The following is an 18,059-nucleotide window of genomic DNA, read 5'->3' on the forward strand; positions in this document are numbered from 1 at the left end:
GAATGTTTAGTTGGGGGTGGGGAGGGGCCATGTTTGGTTATTTCTGATAAATTCTGTGTGCAGTGAGTTTTTACTGCTTGCACACATGGGGCTGGACACCAGACTCTTCATCCACTATATCAGATATTTGAACATGTTTAAAATGTACCTACCAGAGAAGAATTTTCTTTTATGTACAAGTAACAGCTTTTTTATTACGGTCCTGAGATTTTGTATATTCTTTTCTATGTATCTGATAATTTATCACTCCTACCACCATCTTTTTCCCCTTTTTTCAGTTAGCTTTCAAAAACATGTTCATTCCCCACTTCTTAGAAGTGCTTGCATCAGCTTATCCCACCTGTATTTTCAAGGCTATTTTTAAAGCAGCAACAAGCAGTATTTTTAAAGGATGCACAGCAACAGTGTTAAAAATAATCCATTGTATCTGACTAAATGTAGACAGACTGTTAAATGAAAGTTATTTTAATGAACAGCCACATTTCATTGTCCACCCAGCACAGCTTGCCAATTCCAGTTCTGTGAAAGAGTCAAGAAAAACACTCCTCTGGAGTGCCTGAAGGTTTTGTAGTGAGCATTGCATGCTCACATTTATCAAGAAGTCTCAGGAGTTTACTCAACTATTGTTGATTGTCAGGGCACAATTGTGTATTTAGACTTTTCTTTTTCCCATATTAGCACTGAAAACTACACTCCCAGGGAGGGGCATGAGCTGCAGATCTGGCAGATGATAGTAACTCTATGTGTCACATGGGTAGACTGTGGAACTTGTGAACACTCTTTTTCATACAAATTTCTGAGTATTTTATTGCCATTCTTGATCTCTTCGGGGAGACAGCAAATTTAGGATGTTCGAGTAGTTCTGCAAAAGACAGGATTTGAATGAAGCCAGTCAGAATGGCCAGCATTATTTCAGGAAATGTGGCTTTCACACACCTTACACTATTAAGGTAATGAGCATCTATTTTTAGAAAAGCATTTATACAACTGAGGTGATTCAGTTCAATCCACTATTGGGTTATCAAGTAGTAACTTAAATATCACACCTGGTGGTAAAGCCTTGCATTCCACTGATTGTTTTTCTGGATAATTTTTAGCAATATTTACTGAAAGTTATGCTTTATGGCAATTAATTATATTAAAGGCATTGTTTCGTTTTGCTGCATAATGTAGGCTACTATCTATCTACATGTATACCAGTTGCTTCAGCAAGAGGTTATGAGGAAATACAAACGAGGTCTTTCTGGTATTCCTATTATTGCAGAACTGTTCTCTTGGGGTTTGGGGGTTTTTTTTTTGTTTATTTGTTTGCTTGCTTATGTGGTTGATTGGTTGGGTTTTTATACCTGTGTATTGGATATTAAAATAGAAGGTTTCCTTTAAATGTTGGGGAGTCTTTTTATTTAATGAATGAGTTGGACTGGGCAGCATTATTTCAGAAAATGTGAAATATTTTCTTAAGGGAATAAGCATCCTTTTCCAGAGAAGTATTTATACAACAGAGATATTTGCTTTCATATAGCCTGTGGAGATACTCTAATTTAAATGAATAGTGAAGAATATAAGCAAACTATTGCAAGGAGAAAGTAAAATTATTTGCCTTGTAAATACTATTTCTTCATCTCCTTTTTAGTAGAAGTTTGTCAGATAAATTGCTGAAATAGTGTAAAACTATTGATTCATTGAGAATTCTGCATAAAATTTTGTGTAGCTCTAGCAAGACTGAAGAATTTTTTTAACACTAATTTCCAGAAAGTTATATAGTAAAACAACTCAAGTTCTTCAAAATACTTTAACATGCACATTAAGTCAAATTGAATTTAGTAAGATCTAAAGACACATTTACATGCTTTCTTGTATCAGGGCCCAGGAGAGTAAATAGGATAAAAAGTCTTGTGAGCAGAGGACAAATTCTAAATCTCTTGCTCAGAAGGAAATCCCATTTGGAAAGACAAAACTTCAAAAGTTGAATTTTAGAGTTTTCCAGGAAAAAAAAAAAAACTCTTTAATTTTGAATGTGGAAAACAATTCCTATAACTGAACTTCACTGAGCTTTTGAGAATAAAAACAGCTGTGCAAATTGTTCTGTGGAAGAGATCTATGCTGTAAAACTCAGATCCTGAAAACCAGGCCTAAGTCATTCAGTAAAAACTCTGCAAAATCTTATCTAGGAATACTCTTGACATGAATAACACTTCAGTTGAATTCATCTGAATTTTGCAGAAAAATACATTCTGTGTAAAACTTAGATATGAATATGGCTCCAGGATTCAGTTTGTTGATGACACTGATGCTTGCTTTCCAGAAATGTGTGCTTTATTGGCCAGAAAAAAGAGGAATCTATGGGAAGGTTGAAGTCCTTGTTAACAGTGTGCAAGAATGCAAAAACTACACTGTCCGTCAGCTTACAATAAAGGTAATAATCTGCAGCTCAGAAGCCTCATTCACAATGCTCTCTTTTCTTTATTATTAAATGAAGTTAAAGTGTTGGCTTTTTTAAAGGGTGTAAATTTTTGCTGGAGGAGCTATGAAGCTGCAAGGTAGGGTTGAGGCCAAAGTACTGGAATACTTATAGTATTGCCACTTTGTATGACTCTGGCAATAAAAAAGGCTTCAAAAAAGAGTGCAAGAGTGCATTTTCTTGAATTGCATTTGTTTTGAGGCCCTTCTAGCATTGCCAAGGCAAAGTAAAGGGATTTTACTTAATGACAGAACTAGCATAACATTATTCTAAAAAAGAGATATGCCGCTCATGTTGTGTGCTGAGTGCAACTACAACCTATCTGAGAAGCTAAAAAGTATATAAAGAAATCTTCTTGCTTTCCTGGTTCTCACTAAACATTAATTGTGCAAAATAAAACAGATGCTCCTCTTCTGAGTTAACTCCCCTATTACACTCTCATGCTATCAGATTGACCCACTGCTCCTGATAGAGCATTACAATAAATAATGTATTGGGAAAATTTATTTAGTGTTTCAGCTCCAGCATTGAGAAGTGAGCAGAAATTATATCATCCAATACAAACTACCCTAGCCCATACTTAGCCCCATGTTGAAGTAACTGGTAGCAGACTCTCTTGGAAAGAATAACTGAACAAACTGGGATATCTTGTTAATCTAGAAGGGCAGTTCTTCTGCATCTTTAATATCAATACCCTTGTAATTTTAGTATCAGAACCTTATAATGACCTTAAAAGGTAGAAATACATGATAATTTAGAAATTCAGAAGCCCACATCAAGCTATTCTCTCTAAATGTTGTTGCTGATATAACACAGACGTCTGACAATTCTTAATTGACAATACAGTCATGAAGTCAGTAGCCAGATGAACAGAACACACAGCTGGAAAAGTCAGTAGTCATGAAACAGAATTTACACAGCTGGAAAAACAGCCAAGTTTTCAGGTGCACAAACCCTTCTTATAATTGTGTGTCTGGAAGCACATCAGTTCTATCCACAGTTACATCCTCCAAGTCTAATATAAAAAATTGTTTAATCTCTCTTAACATTTTTACTGTCTTTTTACCGTAACAGTAAGAAATAAAAAGAGTATAATTGTTCATATAAAGTCTTGATGTTCTTTCCAGCAAGGGAGTCAGTCCCGCAGCGTGAAGCACTACTGGTACACGTCCTGGCCAGACCACAAAACCCCCGACAGCGCCCAGCCTCTGCTGCAGCTCATGCTGGACGTGGAACAGGACAGGCTGGAATCACTGGGCAGAGGGCCTGTCGTTGTGCACTGCAGGTAATTAGCCAGCCCTTCTCTTAAGTGACTGCCTAAAGCAAGGCTGCAGCAAATTGCATCAAATAGCCCTCCTAAAGAATGTGTTTGGGGAAAAGCAAACATCTCCAGTTCCTCTTCATGTTAATTGACTTTTTTAGTGACCAGTAGGCAAAGCATATTGCAAAGCAAGTCACTTTTGAGGAGCAAGAATCGGGTACAAATTTGGAGACCAAAACACATCAGTACTGCAATTGGTGAATATTTTCACAAAAGCAGTTGGTTGGATATTCAAGAGCAAAGTGTTATTCAGTACTCAAGAATAGAGCTTTACTCACACAAATTATAATGCACCAGAGGATGACCTTCTAATAATTCTAGTTTAATTCTATTTTATTGCTTTATATTGATTCATTACCCCATATTGCAATTTAAGTAATAGGAAGTAGCACTGGATTTGTTATATTGGTGGAAAGAAGTAGATGAAGCAAAACAGAAAGTAAAAAAAAAATCAGTGTTTTCTTACTTGGTTTGTCTCGTAACAGTGATGACACATCTCTTACAGTCAGGATAATACTTCTTTTTTTGCCTGGAAGTACATTAAATCAGAACTTTTCATCTTCAACAACTTTCCAGTTCCATATTTAGGAGATTTAGAGAAATGGAAGACAGATTTGAACCACCCATAATTTTTGAAAACTAGAATGTGATGAATAAGCAACTTTCCCAAATTTTATGCAGCTGTATTTAGCAGGGATTGTAGTTTCCCTAACAATGCAAAAATCTGTGGATAGCTATTGAGATTGCCCTTTTCATAGTACAGATCTTCAGTAATGAAGGTCTTTAGAAGAAAGAGATGTCTGTCTGAGATGAGTGATATGACAGTAAGGTCTGTAAGCATGGGCAGCAATTTTTTAATGATTAAAGAGAGATATCTCAATTGTGATTAAGATATCATCCCAGTTGTGATTAAAATTCATGGTTCTTCAGTCACAATTCAGCTATCTATACGTTCACTATGGTCTACAAATCTCACACTCCATTTTCCAGTCAGACAGTTTCTTCCCTTTTTGTCTGGGTGAAGACCTGGACCCCAAATTAATTTTTTAACATGTTCCGCCAATTTTCCTGCCATTCAGCATGAAAGCCATGAGGTGCACTGCATTCTACATTACTTAAGCAAGAAACAGAGTGGGGCAGAGATTCTCAAAATTGTTGAGGCCTCAGAGATAAAAAAAATGCCAAAATGGCTGTTTCCCAGCAGGCATCAAGAAAACCTGGGGAGCTATGGCACCAAGTCCTTCGCCATCCTGAAGAATCACAGGAGAGAGAGTTAACTTCATTAGCATGGGTCTAGGTCCTTTTTGCCTTCATGGTTAGAGGTATGGTTAGCAGAACCTCTGTATACTTTGAGGACTTTAAACATAAAGCCCTACTGAATTTTGGATTTAGGTTGGTTTCTCCTCCTTTTCAGTACATATCTCCATCATTTGCTTGGACTGGGCCTGAGAATACTCAGATTTTGTGGTGCTAATGAAACTTGGTTTTCTTACCATACACTTGTGTGCAATATGAAAAAATGTGAGCCTCACAATACCCACAGCTGGACTGCTGGAACAGTGCACACTTTCATTTCTCTGTATGAAAGTGAGCAGAGAAGCCATCCTTGCTGGACGTGCACCCAGGAACTGTGGGTTGTAGCAATTCCACGTTTCTTTTTTTTTTTTCTATTTTCATAGCTATTTAGTGTTTTCCATGTAGTTCCTGGATCTGTGAACTTCATTCTTCTTTTAAATTTTGCCTTTTTTTCAGTGCTGGTATAGGAAGAACTGGATGTTTTATTGCCACAGCCATTGGTTGTCAGCAGTTAAAGGAAGAGGGAGTTGTAGATGCATTGAGCATTGTCTGCCAGCTACGAATGGATCGGTGAGTTCCAGAAGAACCACAAATCAGTCAATGATTCTGAAATAATTACCAAAATGATTTGGTAATGATCAGTAATGATTCAATAATGATTCTGAAAACATTTTCACAGTTGAATGTTACTGGCTGCCCTTGCTTTTCCTGACTTTTTTGACCACATTAACTGAATAATCAAGGTAACATATTTAGGTCCTGAATAAGGAATCATATTGTTTTCTGGGTGAAACTTTCATTGAATGAAATCACAACCCTGTAGTTGCCAGGCACTTGCCACTTCTCTTTTCCCCCACTAAAATTTTCCGCTTGCTGTCTGCATCATCCCATTGGGACACAAGAGAGGTGAGGCAATCTGGAGACAAGGGATTTTCTTTGAGCCTGGGTTGACAAAGAAATCCAGGCTCACTGAATGTGTAGCTTCTTTGAGCACTGGAGAAAGACGAATCTGGTCCTGTTGCTATTTCCTCAGCTGTGCTGGGGGTCCTTTTGTATTGAGTTGGCAAATTTACCCAGCCTAAGAAAATACCAAGGCATTTGTTCCAGACTTTTCTGAAGTCAGATCAATTCCCTGACTGAATTCACAGCCTGGGAGCAGGAACGGTGTAAGCCAGCATTGTTGCAGAGTGCTTTGTTTTGTGAAACCATGGCTGAAGAGGGATTTGTGTTTTGAAGGAGGATGTGGGTATTGTGCACAGTGGAAACTGTTGGTTTGCTTGTACTTTTCTTTCTTATTCTGCTTGGAGAAACAGGACTTTGTATAAAGTAAATAAACAGGATTGCACCAAGAATAGAGGAGTCTCCTCTTCTGCTGTAGGTACAGTTCATATAATCTCCTTGCAAGTATTTCAACTGCTTCTGACATGCGTGTCTTCTTTAAATGAAAAAAATACATAGGGTGCAAATGCTGAAAAATAGTTTAGGTCAAAGGGTTAATACAGAATTTTTCATGTTGTGAAGAGCTCTGAAAGGTACTGGAACCATGAAGTGCAGAAGGACCAGAATCCATAGAGTTGACTGTATTTATGGATTATCTCCTCTGCCTTCCCCTCCCGTACAGCTTCATCATACTAGACATTTAATATGAGCTTTACAGGGTGACATGAACTGCTCGGAGTGCAAAATTCTCCAAGGGGAGTTACTGACCTAAAAATCTCAGCGACAAAATAAGAAGGAATAGCTGAGAGAAAAATGCTTACTCTGTTTTAAATTACCAACTGCAAATTTCCAAACCTCTTTTTCTGAATATCTGTCTTATTGAGAAAGGTTTGAAGAGTTATTCCCCATTTTAGTATTTCTATTATGAAAAAATCTTTTTCTCATTGCTTTTACAATCCCGGATAGAGAAGTGAAAGCAAACTCTGGTCTCAGCTGCCTCTTTTAATATCCTATTTCAGACATTAAAAAAAAACCCAGATTTTCAGCATTATTAACTGACAACACAATTATATTGAGTGGATCTGCCTAATGAACTTTCTTTTACATATTAGTATCCTAGATAAACTTGGAAATAGAATGGAAATCTGACCCAAATATAACATTCATAACAGCAATTTCCATGACACAAAGCTTGTTATAAGAATTCTTAAATATTGTGATTTGTACATTTCTGTATTTTTTCAAGTTTCAGGTTGTATAAACTATAGAGATCTTGCTTCATATTCGCAGGCATTGCCTGAGACAAAGAGTATGTCTCTGTTTTAATTTTTAAACACATTTTTCTGGATAAAACTCAGTAACCAAAACCTGTCTTTTATTTTCTTGTATTTTTTTTTCCAATTGGGCATATTGCAGAATGAATCTCACTGACCAGACAGTCAGTTTATAGTCATGATTATTGAGGCAAAGCTTAGCAGGCCCTAGGACTACAGTAGCCGCTGCCAGCCCTATCAGATCATGGGTCCATAAAGTGGCCAAGAGCCACTGTTACATGGACATAGCTCAATGACACAGGCCTCCCCTGCTGTCACAGTCCTGAAATAGTGGTCATTGGCAGGTGATGTGTGAGAGAGGGTCATTACACATGTCATGAAGCTGACAAAATGAACTTAAAGCCCATTAGACCTGGCTGCAAGAGCTGGCTGTGGTTGTCGTGGTGTTGCACTGCAGTTACCAGCAAGGTCAGCGTTAGCAGTGGGGTACAGTCATGAGCAGAGCAGGATCAGTGCTGAGGCTGTCTTCCTCATTTATGGTGGCCAGCAGTTTTTTCTTCTTGCATCACATTGCACTCAAAATAAAAAAAAAAAGAAAAAACAAACAAACAAACAAAAAAAGCACCAAAACAAAAAAAAAAAAAAAAAAAAAAGGAGGGAAGGAGGGTTCTGACCACCAGGGATCCAGGAACTTGGCTAGGATGTACACTGAGTATTTTATCCCTGGTATCCTATCTCCACTAGGTTCCTGGCCACTCAGAGCTGCATCTTCCAAACACAAGTAGTTACTACTGGAATGAACACACTCAGGGATGTGGAGTTTTTATCACATGGGTCCATGACCACATTTCTACCAAAGTGAATCAAGCAATAGGAAAAAGAAAAGAGCTGACTTAAAGGACTCACAAGTAGTGTTGTAGTGACTTACCAAAGTAGTCCTATTGCCCAGCATGTTCAATGAAAACCAAACAAGCATCCAGACAAATTGCATATGGTGGCAAAAAGTTATGCTGGAAAATAGTTCAATTAATGGGCCATGTAACTCTGCCTGGAAACAGAGTTTTAAATAAGTACTCCAGCAGGGATTGAGACAGGACAGAGCTGTTCCTACGTAGGGTATGTCAAGGTACCACTTCCTTCTTAGCTGTTTAGTGTAAGTTAAGGGGTGAAAAGGTCTGAAAGTAATATGAGAAAATGGACAATCCACTCAAAATATTGGCCCAGGATGTAAATACAACCATGGTCTGTGTGAATTTGTAAAAAGACAGACCCACTGGTCTGCTCAGCTTGCTTTTTTTTCCCAGTTCATTTTTTATATTTTGCAAGAGAAACAGGAAATGTTTGATGTGAGGCATCTTCAAGACTTACTGTGACATCGAGAAACTTTGCACATTCTTAACCTTAAAGGCACATTCTTGGAATGACATCCGATAACTTTGCTCTTGGCTCCTCAGACAGGATGAAAAGAGTTTCCAGTGTGCGTCAATTCATTGTTTAAGTGTTTTGACTAATGGCCTCAGGTTAAAAAAAAAAAATCCCAAACCCTGCATCACATTAATTCTGGAGCAGACTGCATGCAGCTGCACTAGCAGCAAGCCAGAGGGCAGGGTAAAGGTCCTTTTATGCACTCATTGCTACCCGAGCAAAGATGGTCACAGTCCCTGAGCCCTCAGGATACCAGGGTCTGTTTCTTCCAAGCAACAACCAGAAAAGTCTCAAAGAAGCAGAGAGCCCAGCAGCTCACAGAGTAGCTGGCAGTGCAAGCTAGCAAACAGACAAAGGCTGCACACCCACAGGTGCTGTAGCTGTGGCTACATCCCTTCTGGGCGCTAGGGACACAGGAGAGGAAACCTCCCTCCTTGAGCAAATTTCCTCCTGAAATGCTCTTCCACACAGACATTTCCACAAACCAGTGTCTTGGGATCACAGATAATTCCCTGCTATTAAATGTGAGCCATGCATAAGAATGAAGGTGAGAAGGACATGGGATATTGATAGATGAAAAATTGGACAAAAGCTGGCAGTGTGCACTTAGAGCCCAGAAAAGCAAGTGTATCTTGGGCTGCATCTAAAGCAGTGTGGCCAGCAGGTCCAGGGACGGAGTTCTGCCCCTCTGCTCTGTTCTGCTCTGGTGAGACCCCAGCTGGAGTACTGCATCCAGCTCTGGGCTCCCCAGGACAAAAAAGGCATGGGCCTACTACAGTGGATCCAGAGAAGGGACATGAAAATGATCAGAGGGACAGAACACCTCTCCTATGAAGAAAGTCTGAGAGAGGTGGGGCTGTTTATCCTGAAGGAGGATCTGGGGACATGTTTTTGCTGCATTTCAAAATGAAAGGGGGCTTATAAGAAAGACAGAGAAAGCCTTTCTACCAGGGTCTGTAATGACAGAACAAGAGATAATTACTTTAAACTTAGAGAGAGAGTAAATTCAGATTAGATATTAGGAAGAAATTCTTTACCTTTCAATCCCTAGAAGTGTTTAAAGCCAGGTTGGATGGGGCTCTGAGCAGCCTCATCTTAGGGGCAGGTATCCCTGCCCATGGCAGGGAGTTTGGAACTAGGTACTCTTTAAGGTCCCTACCAATCCAAACCATTTTGTGGTACTGTGGCTCAATAAATCCCATGTATAGTGGCACTGACAAGGCTAAGTAGTCTAAACTTCTGAGTAAGACTCATATGCCCTTAAGCTGACAGAGATATGGACTGTTTGCCCATACAAGGTTCAGAAGCATCATAACCTCCAAATTGTGCTTGCTAACACAGGGCAGACACCATGGTGCTGGGCTCAGCCCCCACAGTCTTACACACACTTTCCTGGGGTTTTTAGCACTGAAGAGGAAGGAGCGAGGATCACCACCACAAACAGCCTAGTGCAGCCAAAATTGTTTAACCTGCCCTTTCTGCTAAGTCCTTCTCCCTGGATGTGTTCCCTTCCCCCACCCCTTCTACATGGCAGATCTAACCTGGGAAGTGCACTCCCTTAGAGAACATCTTGAGGGAACATTGATGAGGAAGGCAGGGAGGGAAGCTGTTTGGGAAGGGGCTGCGTGGGCAGAGCAGGATGCAGCAGCAAGGAGGAAGGAAGGAGACTAGGCAGCACAGAGGATCAGAGCAAAGCCCTCCCATCACCTTTAGTATCTCGCTGCATCTCCAGGCAGGGACAAGCACAGAGGAAAGCAGCTGAAGGCAAAAGGCAGCCAAGAGTTATGAATTTGTGGATGTCTTTGTTGGCAAAACTACTAGTGCTTCATTTTGGGCTGGATGGGACCATTTAAGGGCCTGTGATTTTCTTCCTAGGAATAGCATATCGTAATAGCCATGTGGCTCACTAAAAGGTGTTCTACATTTGCCTGAGCTCATTGGAGGAACACAGACCGCTGGTCACTTGCTTGCAGAAGTACATACTATTTTAATTATGATTTTCCTGCCATAGCCATTTAGCCATCCAGAAGCACTGAAGAAAATAAAAGGACCTTTTGGTTGTAGATAACCTTCTCTAATACTGAAGGACAATACTTGCTGAGGAAGTTTTACCATTTTTCAAATAGCTTGGTATATCAGTACTACATTTGTTGTTAGGGATCTCATGAGATTTTCAGACCTGTTCCTGCAAGATATCTGGTTCCAACAGTGCTCTGGATCCAAATACCTCACAAATTTAAATGTTTCAATGAACTGAAGCCAGATGTGACAAGTATCTTAATGTCTTCATTCTCACTAAGGCCATTTGGTCTTTCATCATCCCAAAGGTAACTAGCTGCTCCAGGGTACACTGAGGATGAACCAAGGGCTTGTTCTAGAAGCAGAGTAGATAGCTTTGAATATCCTGGCAGATGAGATAACAGAAGTGGTATAAAGTAAACCTGAGGCCTTGCTCCATGAGAAGGGAGACCTTGAGAACCTCAGTATTGACAGAAAGAGGCTCAGTTTAATTTCAGAGCTAAATGGTAACACTCCTATCACGGCTACCTCCTGTAGGACATCCCCTTTCTATCATACTGTAACCAGTACTGGAGATGTGGGACTTGATCCTCATAGTTTGACCTGAAGAATTAATTGTTACCTGGTGAATGTATAAGAAGTAGGCATTTAATCCAAGCTGGCTGCAACTAGTTCTTTTTATGGTTAAGTTCAACTCTTTTGCATTGTTGGTGGTGAAATGATTCACCGCTGTAAAATTTTGTAGGTGGTGGCTGTTCGGACAGGATGCATTGTAGGCGTTAGAAAGAGGACAGGAAGAGCTGTTCTCTGCACAGGCCATCTGCAGGTTACAGAAGGTTACATTTTTAGTGAAGGACAAAAATGAAAGGCCAGATTCTGTATACTTCCTTGCTCCATCAGTGGTAATGCTGCATCCATGTATGTGGCCTCCCTTGCCCAAGTGATTGAGCAAAATTCTCTTTGAATATACTGAATTTGAAATGTAGGTTTTAACACTGTAGGTTCCACGTGTTTTCTTCTCTAATTTTTACTCTGATGGAACCAGGCAGGAATTCTTCATGTTGGCCATGTGCTGGATGCCATAAGCTGTGAAGAAAGTAATTCTGCTCTGACAAATATCTCCCACTTAAGCAAATTGTAAATAAAAAACTGAGAAAAGGGCTTGTGTCATCGGGTGGTCATGGGGCTGATAGGAGCTGGAGGGTGTTGCAGTCTTAAGAAATAAGATTTCAGTGCAATTTGTTTCCTTTCCAGGGGTGGAATGGTTCAGACCAGCGAGCAGTATGAATTTGTGCACCATGCACTGAGTCTGTATGAAAGCAGACTTTCTGCAGAAGCTGTCCAGTGAAGCCAAGGAGGGTAAAACCAAATGTCAGTCTCTTGAGGTAATTTGTTTCATTACCTACCAGCAGCTTCTTCAAGGAGTTTACTGCAGTGGGAAAGACGGCTTTGAGGCCAACTTCTGATAGGATTATGGACGGTTTGGCAAAAGCACAGAGATTGCTGGACCCTTACTATGTATGAATGTATTGCAAGCTTCCCAAAAATGATTTATAAAGAAGGTACTGTACTGAAATTACACATGGATTCCGTGTATGTATCTAAAGGTGGGTTTAATTCTGTAATGCTGATATCTGCCATATGGAATGTATGTATGTGTTACTGCTGCAGTCAGATGGACATTGGGACTTCTACAGAAGAAATGTTTAACAAGTGTATAAAAGCTTTGACGTTTGCAAACTGTCTTGTGAATGGACTGTCAACTGTACTGTAAAGTGCTATTACTGATTATGTGGTGAGCTTGTTTCTTGGCCACATAATATTCTTGCTGCTAAAATTGCAAGTGTTCAACTATGGATTAAAAAAAGGAGATAATAAAAAAATTTTAAAATCTTGTTTTTGAAAATATTCAAAAGCAGTTAATATTTTATATGGAAATATATGTTCTTCATCCTATAAACTATTAAATGTGTACTTACTGTAGGTCTTACAGAGCAGTTGCAGAGCACAATGTCTGTTATTCAGTGTGTATGTATTTACCCTAAACTGTTGATTGTCTTAGAACATGCTTCTGCTACAGACCTGAATCCAGTGTATTTGTAAATTGTGTAAGTCATTCTACTTTTAAAAGAAACTTTGTAGCATATATTAAATGGTAAGGATTTTAAATATTTGTCTGTCTTTTATTAACACAGAAATTTTTGCATATGTTGTTTATCTGCTCTATTTCTTTCAGTAAGAGATAGATGCCTTTAGTGATACGGACTCTTCCATGACAGGTTATACAAGAAAGAAAATGCTGCTATGACTGTTTCCTTTATTGCTCAGTAAAAGTTTGTTTTAAGAGATATGCGAAGTTGGCATTATGGCTTACAGCACTGGGAGGTCTGTTTACAGGGTGTAATGAGTTTTTAATGCAGTGATGTTGACTTTGCTTCATACTGCTAATAAATTACCCTTAATATAAAATATTAACTGAAGTCTCTGTTCTTGCTTAGAGTAGTTAATGCACACACACTTTTGTACCCCTATAAACAGGCTTGGTCCAGCACAATTTGGTCAGCCTCCACTATGGCTTCAGACCACTTGGGAACCAATCCAGAGGGCACAGGCAATCCCAAGCTGACATGGAGCAAGGTGCAGCACCTGATGGGAAGGCAAAGCCAGCATCACTTGATTCCTCAGGGAGAGTTTCTGTAAGACCTGGTACAGATGCCAGAGCTTTGCCTCCTCCTCTTCCCCTTCCTCCCCACCCTCCACGTGGCTTTTAGAACTTGTAGACTTAGAAATATATTGAGATCTTGCCTGATTGTGTATAGTTACAAAAAATACATCTTTTTCCCTGGATAATATATACCTTGTCAGCACCATCCATATGACCTGTAGATTTGTAATAGTTCACATGCAACAAATTACACAAAAGTATGATTCCCTTTCTTTTAGTCTAAAGAGATTCAATAAAATCTCTTTTAATTTCCCAGGTGCTTGAAAATGTCTCTTTTGCTTGTATTTTTCCAAAATAAACCAACTAGTAAACTGAAGAATCATATTAAAAGGACAAAGTACTGTAAAACCCCCCAAAACAATTGAATAGAAGGAAGTGCTCGTCACTGACTTTTTCCCCCGTGAAGGCACATTTCCTTCCTAGCCTTCGCTTCACTTATCTGAGGTGGGTTTTTTTAAGAGAAGCATGGGGAGTTGCTAGAGCGAAAATGGATTCTTTATTTCACGTCCTGGTTTCTACCTGTCTTGCGTTGACATTCTCAGGTAAGTGTCTCTCCCCACTTCCCCTCTGCTGAATTGCTCTTTCTGCCACTGAGCAGAGCCCTCCGGCACAGCCGGTGACTTAAAAAACTGAGTCACCTCTTCTCTGGGCTTCATACCAGAGGAATGAGGGCAGGGCCAACATAGCCCATTCTGTTTAGATTCCTTTCCAAAGGAAAATAAACTGCCTTCTTCTTTGCTGGAAATACATCTTTTTTTTAAGAAGATCTCCTGATAGACAATCCAGGAGCTGAGTTTTTGGGACAAATGCTTCAGACAGGAGATGCCTGTCTTTTATTCATACTTTATGAAACTTCAGAGACAAGAACTTTCTGTAATCCTTAGTTAGAAAATTCCCAGGTCTGTAAAAACAGGGGAATGACAACATCAATTGAGGGAAATAAATACACATTTGGTTTAGCACTTGGTAACTAATGGGGCTGGAAATGTTTGAATAACTGAGATTAAAAACAAAGAACAACCTAAACACGATATGGCAGGGACGCTGCATTTGAAATAACCAGCTCTGTGTTCTGTAACAAGTATATGTTTTGCATTTGTAGCTTTTGGGGTTTTGATTAATGCACTGTAATTTTCTTCATTTGAGTAGCTGATGTTGATCTTTAAGTGTGGCGACACAGAGAGCTAATCTTACGTGAATTGGAATGGTCACAAAGCTAACAGCTAGAGACTTTGGAATAAATCCAGTAAAACAGATGTGCTTCCTACCAGTAAAGAACCTCCATTCCTGTAACATAGGCATTGAGAGACACACCAATTTGTGAATATCCTCCTACATGTTTCCCTCAGAAACATTATGAATTTTACTAAAACAACTTTTAGGCAGTAAATTATATTTTTAAAAGTCTCTGTTGTAAAACTGAAACAGAGACTGAGAATTCATGCAGATCTGTTTGCTTTCCAGCAGGGGAAATGAGGGACTGGTATTTGAATTTAATAGTTCTTGGATTTATTTTTTATCCAGTTCAATTTATAATGAAGGTCAAGATAACCCTGCCACAATAGCTTGGGGTTTTGCATTTTCATTATTTATGTTACCAGCACATGCATCACGTGGGTGTTGTGTTTGGAGGGTTTTTTTTAAATAAGTTAAACTTACGGGAAGTTTCATTAAAAGTTCAACACACAGAAAGTGAGAAGAGAGATTTATTTGCTGATGTATTTTAAATAACTGATAATTTGCTTTTTGTCAAGTAAATGTGTAATCAATCGTATTTTTCTGGAATTTTCCTTTTCCAGAAGGGTTTCTGATTATCCATGTCCAGAAACAGCAGTGTCTTTCAGAAAAGAGAGGAGTCATTATGGAAAAGTGCAATATGACTGACCTGAACCAGAAGTGGCAGTGGATGGCAGATGACAGGCTCCTCCATGTGAAGTCTGCCCAGTGCCTGAGCATCTCCACACGCTCTGCTCTGTCATCTCGCAGCATCACCGTTGATTGTCCCCAGGCAGTCAGGTGGAATTGCCACGAGGATGGGCTCCTGAAGGTGGCCAACAGCTCCCTTTTCCTCACAAAACAAGGTCAGAAGGTCATGGCCAAGTGGAGTAAAAAATACCTTCATACATGGATGCAGCTAAAAGCCAGCGAGACAGGAAAACCTGTTTATGTAAATCTGTGCTCAAAGCAAGGTGAGTTATTCATTCAAGAAAAAATCCTGGGAGTTTTGGTAACAAAAATGTCTCTGTTATGCTAACTCAAGTATGAGAAATTATGATATTTTATTCATACAGAAGAATGTTTTTCACAGTTAAAAAGCATTTTGAGAACTATTAAAGAACAGCTGGGATGAGTGCTGTCTTTCTCACAACTGGTGGAGTTTTTAATCCACTTCATATTTTCAGGATGTCTCTCCTTTTGTCTATTCCCAATCTTTGGATCAATAAGCATATGTAACCTCAGCTCACTATTATTGTGTCATTTCCTTTTTCCATTTCTAAACTATGGGTACTGATTCCTAGTACTCTTCAAAAATGTGAATGCAAAGAAGTTCTCCTCCCCATTCATTTTATCATACAAATACAGATTCAATCTGTCAAGAGCAAGAAAATATCTGAAAATCAAACACATGCACAATTATTTCTCTGATTAACCTAAATGTATTATTAGAACAGTCATGGCTTACACATTTTTGTGCTTACTCAGTGTAATTTTGCTCTTAGATGCCATATACATGGCAGCACTCAAAATCCTGAGAATAATGAACTGAATCAAAAGTCTCAGAAATTCTTGGAATAGTTCCTTGAAATGCAAAGGTCTGTGCACATACCTACAGACATGTAGCAGTATATCTGTGTAGCTGTGGGTTTCCATATCCATGACAAAATGGAAGGTACAGTGATTGGAATACTGCTTGATAAAGCTTTATTCAATGTCCCTTTTGTCAATCCTTCCTGGCAAATATGTTGATATTGTTCTTGTGCAGTATTAAGCAATTCTTCACAGTAGATAAGAACAAACTACAGACATCTTTTTACTGTTAATTCTTGTCTTTACAGGGTTAAAAAAAAAGTTTTATAACTCAAAACTGTTGCATATGTCCAAGTTTTCAGAATGTTTAAACCAAATCCTCATTCTTTCTAAACTCCTAGTTGTTGTAAGGCAGGGTACCATTTTTTTCAGGAAAATTTTCACTTGCAGAACTGGTCATAGGACCAGGACTACTCACCTGAGTGGAGGCATGAAAGGATAGCTTGCAGAACCAGAGAATAGAAAAGTAGCCATGATGCCACCCCAGCCCTCCCATATATGTTAGAGATTGAAAAGACAAAATCATTTGAAGTCCTGTGGGGTGCATATGGCTTGCACCATATGCAAAGACACTATGAATAGTTCAGATGAGGTGCAGAGGTAGTGTTATTTCCTTTGGATGGAGTGTGGCCTAACAAAGTTAAAGTAACCTTACATGCTTTTCTTAATCATCCCCAGAGGAGAAGCAATTTAAGACCAATAAGTACTAAGACAATTGTCATGAGATGTTAAAGCACCTTCTCATTTGTTTACTGTGTTCAGTCCTTAAATGAATTTACCTTGATTTTCCTGAAATTCTCTCCATGGACAGGCCTGTAAATCCTTTCTAAGGGTATTACATACCTTATTTTTGACAGCTCTGGAAAGCTCTGCTGAAAAACCAAAAAAATATTGTAATCCTCAATACCTAACTAAGAATTTTAGGAATATAAAAGCTCATAAAGTGGAAGTACTGTTAAGAGATTAATTTTCCAAGTAGTAGTAAGTACTGTGATAACAATATCTAATGCCCCCAATTCTGGTCATGGCATCCATATGCATGTGAAGATCTTCAATGCTAAGTGTGCAAAATTAGTTTTCCGAGAACATCTATCTGCTTTCAGTACAAGCAGAAGTGGATCCGCCTAAAATAACATATTTGGTCTATATTTAGCTAAGGTAGTAAAAATTGAGCAAAATCTTTGGAGCTGAAATGGCTGTAAGTTTTTCTCCTCCTGACTAAGAATACATTTTGCTATAATTTACCCTCTATTTTCACAGTACTCATAAAAAGAGTTCTATTTTGGCATAGGACTAGTTCACTGAATTGCATCCCAAACATCACCCCAGATAGAGTACAAGCTCCAAACCCAATAACTGCAACTACCTTTTATTCTGGACCTTACTCAAATATCAAACATTTTTCTAAGCCCAGGGAAAGGCTGAGCTTGGATTTGGATTTCCAATCTAAGATGTGTTTGGATTTACATGTTTTGTAGCAGTCCTGACCTAAATGACTGTTTGTGGAAACCAGGTTCAATTTGGGAATGTAATCTCTGCTCACTCAGAGGTAATTCCAAATCTAGCAGCAAACAGTCCTTCTCGCACTAACTCTTGTTTGGATCTCGCCTCCAGCTGAAACAGCTACCATAAAGAATGGTCATAAGGCATCAGTATCCCTTGAGAAAGTGAGACTTCATTTCCCATCAAATTCATGAGGACATTCTGGGCAGAGAGAGAAAAAATCTCTGTAATGCTAAAGCCTTCTTTTCACCACCCCACTGTTGGGTTCAGAGCTTCTCTAAGCTCAGA

The 18,059-nt window shown here is 39.1% G+C and overlaps 2 protein-coding genes across 2 annotated transcripts in view; both read left to right on the plus strand.

Moving 5' to 3' along the window:
* Positions 1 to 13,206, plus strand: part of PTPRR (protein tyrosine phosphatase receptor type R) — a 139,900-nt gene extending 126,694 nt beyond the window's left edge. Inside the window, exons 11-14 of the mRNA XM_014312357.1 lie at positions 2,306 to 2,416; positions 3,589 to 3,746; positions 5,535 to 5,648; positions 11,990 to 13,206. Coding sequence (XP_014167832.1) covers positions 2,306 to 2,416; positions 3,589 to 3,746; positions 5,535 to 5,648; positions 11,990 to 12,083 — 477 coding nt within the window. The 3' untranslated portion in view covers positions 12,084 to 13,206. The remainder of the gene's footprint in view (positions 1 to 2,305; positions 2,417 to 3,588; positions 3,747 to 5,534; positions 5,649 to 11,989) is intronic.
* A 717-nt stretch (positions 13,207 to 13,923) lies between these two features.
* The window catches only part of PTPRB (protein tyrosine phosphatase receptor type B), a 61,388-nt gene continuing 57,252 nt past the window's right edge, over positions 13,924 to 18,059 (plus strand). Inside the window, exons 1-2 of the mRNA XM_014312358.2 lie at positions 13,924 to 14,002; positions 15,260 to 15,649. Coding sequence (XP_014167833.1) covers positions 13,948 to 14,002; positions 15,260 to 15,649 — 445 coding nt within the window. The 5' untranslated portion in view covers positions 13,924 to 13,947. The remainder of the gene's footprint in view (positions 14,003 to 15,259; positions 15,650 to 18,059) is intronic.

The sequence above is a fragment of the Geospiza fortis genome, unplaced genomic scaffold (assembly GCF_000277835.1).
Source record: "Geospiza fortis unplaced genomic scaffold, GeoFor_1.0 scaffold166, whole genome shotgun sequence".
NCBI lineage: Eukaryota > Metazoa > Chordata > Aves > Passeriformes > Thraupidae > Geospiza > Geospiza fortis.